The 12,500-nt window shown below is 49.2% G+C and overlaps 1 protein-coding gene across 1 annotated transcript in view; it reads left to right on the top strand.

Moving 5' to 3' along the window:
- kmt2ca (lysine (K)-specific methyltransferase 2Ca) overlaps window positions 1-12,500 on the top strand; it is a 126,340-nt gene that overhangs the window by 64,507 nt on the left and 49,333 nt on the right. The window contains 12 exon segments of the mRNA XM_042068828.1: window positions 1,730-2,644; window positions 2,938-3,028; window positions 3,030-3,103; window positions 3,235-3,347; window positions 3,496-3,729; window positions 3,731-3,790; window positions 3,792-3,863; window positions 7,246-7,365; window positions 10,832-10,847; window positions 10,850-10,947; window positions 12,131-12,161; window positions 12,164-12,234. Of these exon segments, the coding sequence (XP_041924762.1) occupies window positions 1,730-2,644; window positions 2,938-3,028; window positions 3,030-3,103; window positions 3,235-3,347; window positions 3,496-3,729; window positions 3,731-3,790; window positions 3,792-3,863; window positions 7,246-7,365; window positions 10,832-10,847; window positions 10,850-10,947; window positions 12,131-12,161; window positions 12,164-12,234 (1,895 nt within the window).

Genomic DNA, 12,500 nt, shown 5'->3' with positions numbered 1-12,500 from the left:
GGCAGGGTCCAGATTTCACTTGTCGCTCCAAGAGCAATGTGCTGGTGGTGATTGTGGGGTGGTGGGGTGTTTTGAAGTGTGAGCGTGAGTGGTTGGGTTGGTGGGGGTGGCGCATGTGGGGGATCCGCTCTGGTCTTCCGGGTGGTCTCGCCAAGAGGCCTGGCTCTCCTTTCGCTTGATTAGGTGGAGATAAAGAGTGTAACATTAGTCATTCTGGGGGCATCGTGGCCTCATGCGCTCCCAGTTGGCGCCCAATGGGCATTTGTGTTGGTGCTGCGCAGGCTTAGGAGTTTCCAGTTAGCAACCAATTTTTTTTATGCGTTTTTTTTTTTTTTTTTTTTTTTTTTGCTCAATGGAAATTCTCCTTTTGAGAGGTGGCTAATCTCGCTCCTTGCTGGCCCTCTTGGAGGTGCCCCACACCAAGCAAGGGGATTGGCATTAATGCATGCAGGCCTCTCTGACTTGTTTATCTGTGAGTGACAAAGTGGTAAAGTGTGTGTGTGTGTGTGCGTGTGCGTGTCTGTTTGTGTTTCTGTGAGTGTGTGTGTGTGTGTGTGTGTGTGTGTATCCGATTCTCTTTCCTCCTTCAAATAATTAAAGAAATGAATTATTCCCAAAACCACTGAGGCCATGTCTGAAAAATAAGTGTTGTCATGGCAACGGTCGCCTCCAATTTTTTTTTTCTGGAGTGCTGCTCTTCAACCATGAGTGAAACGGTGGATAGAATTGAGGTATGAACAGAGTTTAGGGGGGTGGGGGGAAAATTTGAGGTGTGCGTGTGTTTGGGAGCGGAGGGCAGTTCAGGAGTTCTGGCCAGACCACTATTGTAACCCTTTGGGAAATATATTTGTCTCTTGAAGAAGACTACACCGGGAGTTTCATAGCCTCTGACTCCCCACAGTTTTCATCTGCAAGAGTTTAATGCAATTTTCTTGTTTAGATAATCACTGGCAAGGCCACTATTAGTTTTACATAGAACCCCTGTGGGGGCCCTGGGAGGAGAATACAATTGATAGAGAAACACTTTTCACAATTCTTTAACCTTTTACAGCCATTACAGATGTTGTCTTTTCCAATTATAATTTGAATGCCCTCGAGCATTAGATGGGGGAGAGAGCCTTGGAGGAAGAGTTCCTAATAGATATTTGTAGAGTGGCAGGATTATTTACTCAGGGAATCTAAATATTGAGTTAAAGGTCCTGCTGGGATTTTCAGATGGGAAGACAATGGAGCTGTAACTTCCCCTGACGGGAACGTCTTCTCATCAGAACGCAGATCTGTGGCATGAGGGGTAGGGCTGACGTGATGCTGCTCTGGGCTGCCATGAGAGAATCCCGGGTATTAGAGGAAAGGGATCTTGGCTGAGTTGTGTTGGATAGTGGGATGAAAGTGTGCTGGATATTAGATGAAAGGCTGAACAGCTGTCGTTTTTTCCCTGTTTTTGTTTGGTTTTGGAAGGGCTCAGATCTTTTGGCCAAGGCATGTAAACTTTGTTTGGCAGCTCTGATCCCCTGCAGGAGCTGAAGTCTTCCAAGAGTCACCTCACAGAGAGACCTCAGGAGTCCTCCCAATTATACTCTTTCCTGTCTCAAAAGCATTTTTGACTGCCTGACTGTAAAGACCTCCGTGTGGAGAATTTTATTGTAGTCCGCCGCGAATGTTTACATTCATTGCATGTTTGTTTGAACTCATGTGTGAAATTTATTCTATTTGGCTTCTATTTTGCCAGATGTCTTCATGGCTGTGGAGGAGGATGAGGAAAAGGTGGAGTTGGAGACAGAGGAGCAAGAGGAGCAAGTAGCCACAAAGACTGAGCAAGAGGAGGCTGAGGAGGTCCAGGAGGAGCAGAAGGCTGAGCCACAACTGCCTGTAGAGGAGACGGAGGAGGAGGAGGAGAAAGCGGTAGTGGTCGAGGAAGAGAAACAGGAGGAGGAGAAACAGGAAGAGGAGATGCAGGAGAAACAGGATGAGAAGAAGCAGGAGGAGGAGGCGAAGGAAGAGGAGAAGATGGAGGAGGGGAAAGAGGAGAAGGAGATGGAGCAGGAGAAAGAGGTGGCAAACATCACAGAACAGCCAAAGGAGAAGGAGGAGCTGATCACAGAGGACTCTCAGCAGGGCATAGATGAGTCAACAATCACAGAGGAGTCGACGGGTACAGAGGAGTGTACGGCCACAGAGGAGTCGACGGCGGGCACAGAGGAGTGTACGGGCACAGAGGAGTCGACGGCGGGCACAGAGGAGTCGACGGCCATAGAGGAGTCGACGGCGGGCACAGAGGAGTGTACGGCCATAAAGGAGTCGACGGCGGGCACAGAGGAGTGTACGGCCATAAAGGAGTCGACGGCGGGCGCAGAGGAGTGTACGGCCATAAAGGAGTCGACGGCGGGCACAGAGGAGTCGACGGCGGGCACAGAGGAGTCGATGGGCGTAGAGGAGTCGACGGTCACAGAAGAGTCGGCAGTCACAGAAGAGCAGGTGGAGCAGGAGGAGAAGGCTGAAGAGCAGCTGGCAGCGAAGGAATGGGAGGGAGTGGAAGAGGAAGAGGAGAAGGGAGGAGGTGCAGGACGTCACACTGGGAGCAGGAGGCTAGTGCCAGCCCCAACACCAGATGACCTGCAAGAGGAGAAGAAAGAGTCTCCATCAGGTATGAGCCCAATTCAGGCTGCCGCAGTCACAATCAGTGCTTTGCTCTCTTCTCGTCTCTGCTCTGGTCTCTTTGTCATTATACTTAGTATATTTATGTACATTATATATTTGACTATGTTTTTATTTAGTTCCTCTTAATCCTTCTAGTCCTAGTCTGTCCCAGTCCATCCAAAAGTCATCACACTGTAATGTTGTGCCATTGTATTTCATTTCCATCTTCTGTGACTGACTGTAGCAGTTAGTTGTAAATACCCATGTTGGTAGGCCTCTGACATGATGTTTGTTCTGCAGCTGAACCTGCTCAAGAGATCCAGGTGACGGTGACGCTGACTGAGGGGGCCGAGTCCCCCCAGCACTCCTCGTCCCTCGGAGTGTCGTCGCTCCTCGCAGGACCCCACTTCTCCGGAAAACTCCCCTCAAGACCCCGAGGTCCCCGACGCCATGGAGACAGAGAGAGGTGGCCGAACTAGTACCTGAAATAGCGGCGGAGAGGGAGGGGACGAGGTGGAGGGCGAGCCACAAAGCACAGAAAGTCCTGTAAAAGAGCACCTCCCTCGCCCAGTAAGGAGGTGTCCTCTCCTGAGCCAGTCGTAGCCGCTGAGGACGAATCCATGGAGGTGTGTCCCTCAGAACCATCGGTCACCAATGGTGACCCGATCAGAGAGATTGTTCCAGAACCATCGCCTGAAGTTCAGAATGTGGTCAGCGACCAACCCGAGGAAAAAAATGGCCGAAGACAATCAGGTGGAGGAGGCCAGGGACGAGGTGGCGGCTGCAGCGGTGTGCAGTGGAAGAGGAGGAGAGAGAGATGGAGGAGGACAAGCAGGAGCTGCTGAGCGTGCTGCCTGACCTGGACTCCGTCCCCTTCCAGGATGCGGACACTGGCTGCGTGGCAGACGCGGACGTAGATGGCGACGTGGACATGACACCACGCCGGTCAGCGAGCACGGTTTCTCGGGCTTCGGCTCGCCGCCCGGCGACGACAAGAGCCTCAAGTTCTCCCCGGGGTTCTCGTCGGAAGGGTCCTCTCGGCTAGCCCGCTCGCCCTTCTCTACTGAGGCCTCCCCCAGGGAAGGCTCCCTGACCCCGGCCCACTGCACGCCCACGCAGCCCCCCCCCAACCACCACGTTCATTCCCCTCACCCCCCAAAATCGGCATGGGCAAGCCGGCCATCTCCAAGAGGAAGTTCTCACCGGGCAGACCAAGAGTGAAACAGGTAAGACTGCTGAACTTTTTTTTTTTGTTTGTTTGTTGCCTTTCCAATCTTCTGGTCCACCTTTGTTCCAAAGAATGCTCGAATGCCTTAGAACAGCTAATAGAGGCTTGTGTTGGTCCCTGGAACCCAAGAGTGTTGGGATTCGTTCCTTTCTTCTCCCCTCTGTCTCTCTCTGTCTGTGATCCACATTTGCAGGCTTGCTAGTAATTATTCTCTTTCCTTTTTTCTCCCTCTCCCTCCTCTACTTTTTTTGTTGCTCAGTCACATTGATTAGTGCCAGTGTGTAGGGTGTATTAATTAATGTGGAAGGGCCCTAGCTGTGCTCGCTCTCCCTCCCTCGCTCTTTCGCTACCCTCTCATAATTCTCAGCGCAGCTCTGGAGAGTGGGGGTTGGGAGCCTGGCTGCAGAGCCTGGGGTTTTGATGCTAGGCGAACATAAAGGAGCCTTTTTGGAGGTGTATTATTCGGATAAGTGCTCATTCAGCTGGAAAGCACGACACAAACCCCATTTCCACTTTGGCCGCCCCCGCCGCCGAAGGATGGCTCTGAATCTTTTTTTTTTTTTTTTTTTTTTTTTTTTTTTTTTTTCTGCAAACTCGCCCTTAGCTGTCAGAATTTCAAATTAAAGCTGGCACCGCACCGTCCTCTCTCGTCCTCACCGTCCCGGCATCAAAATTGTACGTGGTCTCGCAACCCCCCCCCCATACACACACGCATACATGCAAAAAGCTGGTGCTGGTGGCTTCTACTAGTTTTTCAGGTGGAAGAGGCAAGCTCTGGCTGCAGGTGACCTTGGTGGAGGACCTGTATGGAAACTTTGCTGTTTGATGTGATTGACAGGCAGCCTCTCCGGGTCCCGAATGGAAAGAGAAATGGGAAGCATCGTAGGCGAGCCGGCTTTTCTCCAGGTCGCCTTTCCTCTGTGTTGCACCATTTCTCTCTCTCTCTCTCTCTCCTCTCCCTCTCTCTCTCTCCCCCTCTCCTTCCTCCTCTCCTCCTCTCTCTCTCCTCCTCTCTCTCCTCTCTCTCTCTCCTCTCTCTCTCTCTCTCTCTCTCTCTCTCTCTCCTCTCTCTCTCTGTTCCCCCCTGCCTTGTTCTCTCAAATACCTCTTTTCACTCTTTTCTCTTCTATCTACCACTGTCTCTTTCTCCTTCTCTTCTCTCTCCCCATTCCCTCCTTCCATCTATTGGTCTCAGTTTTTGTCTCGTGGGAGAGCAACTTCCCAGCACTGCTGTAATTTGGAGGGTGGACTGCAGTCCTTACGTCCAACTGGGATTTCTGCTTCTCGAAAATGTGCTGTTGGGGCCTTGCACTCCCCCCTCCTCATATCTCTGTGTGTGTGTGTGTGTGTGAGCGTGTGTGTGTGTGTGTGCATGTGTGTGTGAGAGAAAGGGAGAGAGTGAGTTTGTGCATGAGCGTCTGAGTAGGTTTTTGTTGTTGTGCGGATGAGCCTCTAGCCCAGCACTTCCTTCAGCCTCCCTCATGGGTTTAGCTCCACGGGGTCGCATGAGTGGAGCTTTTTGCACAAATCTCACTCGCCCTGTCGTCAGTCGAGTCCACAGCAACTCCTGCATAGTCCAAAGGCTGGGCACCCGTGAACTTTCCTCGATAGACCGGCTTCATCACAGTAGGGCTTCACCCAACCAAAACCATTGCATATATAAACCATAGATCATCCCACTGAATGGTGCTGGATCCTCCATCTGGTGGGGCTGAGTTTATATGGAAGACTTTTCCATCTAACAGCTATCCTGTGAGCACATTATTATTATTATCTGCTCTCCAGATCTCTCCGCATTACGTGAGCGAAGACAAAGCTTAGGCGCGCCTCTCTTAAGAGGATGGCAGGGCTTTGCTTTGCAGATGGTTTGATATTGGTGTCCAATATCAGCTTGTGTCTGTAATTAAGTTTTTCCTGGATTAAGGGGGAATAATGCTGAATTTCAACATGCTCCTCGGTCCTAGAGTAAATGGGTGAAACGGAGCAAATTCTGCTTATGTCAACGATGGTTGGATCTGTTGCTACTTTAATTAAACAGCCTTACTTTTGGATTCAGTAAGCAAATTTTATGGGCTCGGATTTTCGCATTGTATATCTACTCGTTCCCTTCCTGTTTTGCCGGCTGTGGTTTGCTTGCTTATGTTTGTTTGTATCAAGCCCTCTTTTTTTGAATGTTTTCTTTTCTATAAGTGCACTTTATTCTTTCAGCATGTGCCCTCTGACAGCATGGAGAGTTTATTTTCCTCTCTGTTGCCTGTGTGTTATTTATGTATGTATGCATGTATGTAGGGTATGTTTTGTTTGTGTAGTACTTCTTAATCATGTTTTTTTCCCCCTACTCATCTTTTTATCATGCCTGTTCGGAGTTCTACTTTCCTCTTACTTTACATAATAACTGTTTTTAAATCTGTCTTGTGCTCAAGGGAATGATATGTTGTATCCAGTGGTTTCATTAAGTGCCTGACATGAAACTGGAAGTTTGGGACAAATGTATACATGAGGCGGGAGGGAACGCTCCTCCACCGTCGGCAGTTATATATTATTTATAAAGCCGAAATCGGTTTTGCTCTTACAAAAACATAAGAAAAGGCCTTGCAGTGATTGTATTATCAAGGCTAATTATGCAGCCACTCTCCGATTAGCTTGTTTAATGAGCTAAATGCTCCCCGTGATGCCGTGTAAGAAAATCCCCAATGTGTGGCGTGTTTATCTGAATGAGCTGGCGTGCTGACACGCTGACATAATCATGGCTGTTGTGTCAACAAATCAACAAGTGCCACCCGTTACCGTGGAGACAGGCCGGCACGCCGGCGCATAGATCATCGCGGAGTCGACACTCAGCGAAAATGAGATTACCGCTGGGGAGAAATTATCCCTGAACACCGTTAGGCCTTCTCCCTCCAGCAGGTTGATTCGCTTTTTCATTATTTTGGCAGATTGAGTTTGGCCCCCAAATTACAATTTGAAGGTAATGATCAGCAAACCCTGCTTAGTAGAATGGTCCCTGTGTCTGTTCCATTTCCATCTAATGGACTAGAAAAAGGTTTGCATGGCTAAAGTTTTCCCAAACTTCCAAGCTTCTCACTCACTTTGATTTCTGGGCTGGTGAATGTTAACAATATTTGCCAATGTGATGATGCATTTATGCCGCATATCTGATATACTTTGCTTTGCTTATTTTGTTTTTCTGTGGATGTGTTTCATGGTATGCAAGCTTTCACATTTATGTTGCTGCATTTTGTGCCCTCTCAACCCCCCCCCACCCCACCCCACCCCACCTCCCCCTCAAATGACCCCACTGCCCCTCTCTCCCTTCCTTCCTGTCCCCACTCCCTTTCTCTCTACATCTCCCTGCCTGGCCCCGCCTCACCTCACCTCAGGGAGCATGGAGTAACCGTAGCGCCGGGCGTTCCCCCTCCTGGTCCCCCGAGTATGGGGAGTGCGGGGACGGTCCCAGGACCCGGCTTCTCCAGGGCACGCCCGTCTGGACCGTGAGAGTGGTAAATCTGTTGGGAGGTGGAGTTGGAGTGGGTGGGGGTCAATCATATCAGGTCTTTATCCCTGAGGGGCTGTTGAAGTGCGTAGTCCAAAAATGGGGGATCACTATGGAAAATGGTGGCTGTTGCGTCCGTAAGCTCAGTGGATGGTACATGAGCTTCTGTGGTTTATCTTGGGTTAGCGATGACTGAGGGACCTTTGGGATAAAGAGTTGAGTGTCAGCCCAGGCAAGTGGTTCCCACGAGGGTTGTAAATCGGGCAGTGAGCTTCTGGGGACATCCTGGAATTTTATCCCAGTGTACCCTGGGAGTGGGAACACGCCTGGAACAGCTCAGGAGCAGGATGTGCGGATGGTGTGTTTTTGATGGAGAACTGTTCGGGAGCAACCCTGCTTAGGGGAAGTGGAAATTTTAGTGGCCAGTTTAGAAAACGATTTACGTTTCTCTGTGAAAGGCAACAGAGAAGATTGTGCTTGAGATTTGGCTGAAGGATGATCTTCTGTTAAATAATGATTGCATTACAACCTGGGATTAGCCTACAATTTTAAATTCAGATTGTCAAAGGTTCATGTGGTGCCATTTTAGTAGGGCCACTTAGGATAGTCAGCCTGACTGTGATTCACAGACTAGCTGTGGACTAAGGCCCTGTCCAGTCTCATATGGATAGATTAAAAAAATAAACACTGTTATATCTCTCTTAGCCCTTTTGTCCATACTGCAAAAGTGTTTTGTGTTCAGTTAGCTCCTTTCAGCGGTGAGGAGTGAAGATTGGTCCAGTGAGCTGAGAATTGGTCTATGAGGCACCTTACATAACCCTCTTGGTTCCTCTGACGACCACTCAGCAGGCTGATGATTGACAGGGCGTATGAGACGAGTCCCCCCCCCCCCCCCCCCCCCCCAGACGAGTGGACCACTGGGCTGTCTCGCGTCAGCACTCCTTTTTAAGCACTCCTCAGGAATGCCCTACGTGTCTGCAGCTCGGGAAGCGAAGCACTCCGCTCGTAGCCAAGCGCTATGCTAAGAGAAGTTGCTCCTCACTGTTTCACACTGATTTTATTTTCACCGAGAGGAGTGCCGAGGGGAAAGACCTGGAGTGAAAAGACGGCCAAAGATGCTGCTGTCCATCAGCTCAGACTATAGGAGGCCCACGGGGGCTCTTTCAGCACCTGTTAAAGTGCAGCAACTTCCCCGGGCCTCCCATGTCTTTTCACAAGCGCAGTCAGAAACAGAATCACTCACCTCTCATAATTTGGTTTTGGTTGGCATAAAATGGAGACGCAGTGCTGCCTGGTGTTTGGGGCCGGTGCAGGCGGTCAGAGGTGGGGTGTGTGTGTGTGTGTGTGTGTGTGTGTGTGTGTGGGGGGGGGGGGGGCCTCGTCGGGGCCATCTGTCTAAGCGGAGCTGACATCTCCTGTCTGACGGGCTGCGGCTGAGGTAATTACCTGGGAGGAAATGGGATTTGAGCCAGAACAGAGCGGAGCAGAGCGTTCACTGTCGTCGAGCGGCCAGCGGGTGCAGCGCGACCTGGGCACGCTTCGCTGCAGCGGGTTTTGCCGAATGAAGGGAAAGAATGGTGGTGTTTGTGTGTGTGTGTGGTGGGCGAAGGGGAGGGAGAAGAGGGGATGCAAGCACAGCAGAGACCAAGAGGGGATGATCTTATCTTTTCCTTGGGGAGGGGTGGGGGGGGGGGGGGGGGGGATTATGGGAGTGGAAGGTGACGGATGTGCTTGCTGAATAAGAAGAGTTATGTTAGTCATGGCCCCGTACAAAGACACATGGTGTGCGGGGCTGGGGCCTGGCAGTTTTCGCTCTCTATTTTAGCAACCCCTGTAACAACATTTATTATTATTTTAGTTATTTATTTATTTAAGCTTTTAGCTGATGCTTTTATCGAAAGCCACTGACGGATACTAATTGCAGTGGGCCAGTCGCCCTAGAACAATTTGTGGCTAAATGTTATGTAGCTGCTGCATCCCCTCTACACTACCACCATCTTAGCTTGGAGACCTACAGCAGGCAACGCTCCACATTTTTATTCTACTTCTTACAGCAAGCTGAGCAAGCTCTATGGCAAGTCACGGCCGGCGAGTCAACATTCAAGTTAATGTGTCTTAGATCATAGTGAGGCAGTGAAAACTAGTCTACCACATGAGAGTCGGAATGGCTGTGTAAAGGTTAGTCTCGCACGTGCCACGTCTGGAGTTTACAGCCCCCATTAGTCTTACCAGAGCAGTCCCCTTGCAGTCTCTGTCCATTTTCCCTACCTAATGTCTGCTTAAAAGGTAAGCTCCCTCATGTAGACTGGTAGAAGGGAAAATAGGTCAGACGTGGAGCATCTACTGTCTGATTCAGTGGTCATGTCCTCGGCTCGGGGTGGTGGAGATGGGAGGGTTGTTATCATTGCCATCAGTAAATCTTGGTAGGGAAGCTCCAGGCGTGTGTGTGTGGTGGTGGGGGTGGTGGTGTGTGTGTGTGTGTGTGTGTGTGTGGTGGAGGTGGGGGGGGGGGGGGGTTATTAGCATGCGCACAAAGAGAGATCTGGGAGTGCTGGACTCATGACAACGGTTTTATCTTTCTTGGCTGTCTTGTTATTCCTCCTGATTCATGCACTTCAAGCCCCTTATTAGTTCCATTTCTCCGTTCTTGTTCTCCGTAATTTTGACTGATCATGCGGCTCTCTTGTATTCTCTCCCCCGAGTTAAAGACTACATATATGGACGTTTTGTAGTTTTATGTGGTTTGGGGTTTTATTCCAAGGTTCCTATTAAAGTTCTTCTTTATTGGTCGATGACTGAACAGGGCATATAGTGTGTAATTACGTGTGTCTGCAGCCCAATTTGCATGCACACTTCTCAGTCAGATTGAAATTCATCCGATTGAAGACGTTGGATGAGCTGTTTACATAGCACAATTTAATACGATCAGGTTATGTTTACATACCAAACACATTTAAACGTAATATTCGTGTAACATGCTCACATTTCATTTTATTTGTAGTGGGGTTTGAAATCTGCTCAAAGTATAAATCTATCGTCTGTTCAGCGCAGTTCTGAAGCAACAGTGAAGTTAATGCATGTTATTCATACTAGATGTAAGGAAGAGAGGCCAGCACATGAAATTGCCTTTTGGTGTTGTCAGTTGTCTCAGAAAACAATCATATGTCTTAGTAAGCAGTGTCATAATTGGCTAGGCAAGATGTATTGACAAGATGTTTAGATAATCACAACGGTAGTGTAATTCAGATCAGCACGATTCATAAAGTGTTATATGAGGACTTTTATTCCGATTGAGGCATGATTCCGATTTGATACGAATGATCACATTCTAATCAGATTAAATATGCCCAAGTAAACTCATCTTGTGTGTGTGCACATACGTGAGTGAGTGTATGTTTTAATTTGCATATTTCTCTCTCTCCCTCACACACACACACACACTCACTCTCATCATGCTCTCTCTCCTCCTGTAGGGCCGAGGTTCAGGGTCCCTGGCAGGCGGCGGCCCAGGGGGGCCAACCTGTCTGGCCGAGGGGGCCGAGGACGCTCAAGACTCAAGGCCGACAGCATCCCTCCAATCATCCCTGGGGTAGGACTCATCAAACGCCCCTTCCACACACACACACACAAGCACAGGCTCAACTACATTTGTGCTGACAGAGATGCGTGGTCTCTGCACACACACACACACACACACCTGCTGACAGAGACATATTGATTCTGCCACCCCACATGCATACATACACACATGTGGCCGGCACATTCTGACCTGAATCTCTCACATATGCACTCTGACCCCCCCCCCCATGATGTCCTTCCCCTTACACACACACACACTCTGGCCTGCTGCATGAATAATACACACAGTCAGATGTGCTTTGCTTAGTGGAGCCCTGTGCAGTGTAGGGGGGCAGCGCAGTCATGCACTCAGCCTTGGCCTGGAACAGCCTTCTCAGCAGAGCACGCACGCACACACACACACACACACACACAACTCACACACACACACACACACCACACCACACACAAACATGATGGAGTTGCAGGCGGGCAGTAGGGGGTGGGGTGGTAGATTTTAGATGGAAACCCCAGCAGGACATTTATGGGAAAATGCCATTAATGCTGCAGTACATTACAGGCAACATGGCAGCAGCCACATGGAGAGGCATTTATTTCCCCTCTCTCTGGAGCTGGAAGTAGGTTACTCTGCTATGAAATGGTACATTTGGGCAGGACTCAATTTTGGTAACATTTTGTACATTTGATGAATTCAATTTTCAAATACAGTTAAAAGCTTAAACCTCTGATGGGTAAGCTACTGTATATTTGAAGCATGCGCGCGCGCGCACACACACACACACACCACACACATACACAAATAGTGAATCACCATCTCTGTAACCACAGTAAGCCTAGTGGGTCATATTGGAATATAATACCATCTATAGTTGTTTGGGTATAACTGCAACCAGATCCAAAGTGTGTGTGACAAAGTGGAGTGTGACAAGTGTTGCTTACACACCGTGAATGGCGATTACGCTTAGGTAATGAAACCCACATGTTTGCCGTGAGGTGACACAATAACATATTGACAGTGTTTGATCTGTGTATGTGGGGGTGTGTGTGTAGGTGTGTGAATGTGTAGAGAGGTATCCCTCTGTATCAACCTAATTCTTCCCAAATAATTGAAAAAAGGAGGCAACTCCTTTTTGGGAACTACTGGGAACTCTGTAAGCTAATTGCTGTCTTATGTCTATGTGTGTCCTATTTAGGTGAGTGCTGTGGAGCAGCCTTTTGTGCTGAAGGAGAAGAGGAGAACTCCATGCACAACACTGTGGTCATGTTCTCCAGTTCAGACAGCTTCACACTCAAACAAGTGAGTATGTCTAATCGTGTGTGTGTGTGTGGCTGAGAGTGAGTGACTGTGTGTGTGTGTGTGTGTGTGTGTGGTGTTTGACATGCGTGGGTGAAGGGTTATGTGTTGATTTCAGGATTTCATCCTTGTTCTGCTCTTCATTTTGGACTTGTGTGCTTTGCTGTAGGCTATGAATGAACACCACTTCATTGTACACACACACACACACACACACACACACACACCACAGCTTGTACAGTGTTTCTACAGACACAGTGTGTGCACTT

Source organism: Alosa sapidissima, chromosome 17 (assembly GCF_018492685.1).
Source record: "Alosa sapidissima isolate fAloSap1 chromosome 17, fAloSap1.pri, whole genome shotgun sequence".
Lineage (NCBI taxonomy): Eukaryota > Metazoa > Chordata > Actinopteri > Clupeiformes > Clupeidae > Alosa > Alosa sapidissima.
The sequence above is the reverse complement of the archived record's forward strand: the minus strand, read 5'-3'. Positions and strand labels throughout refer to the sequence as shown.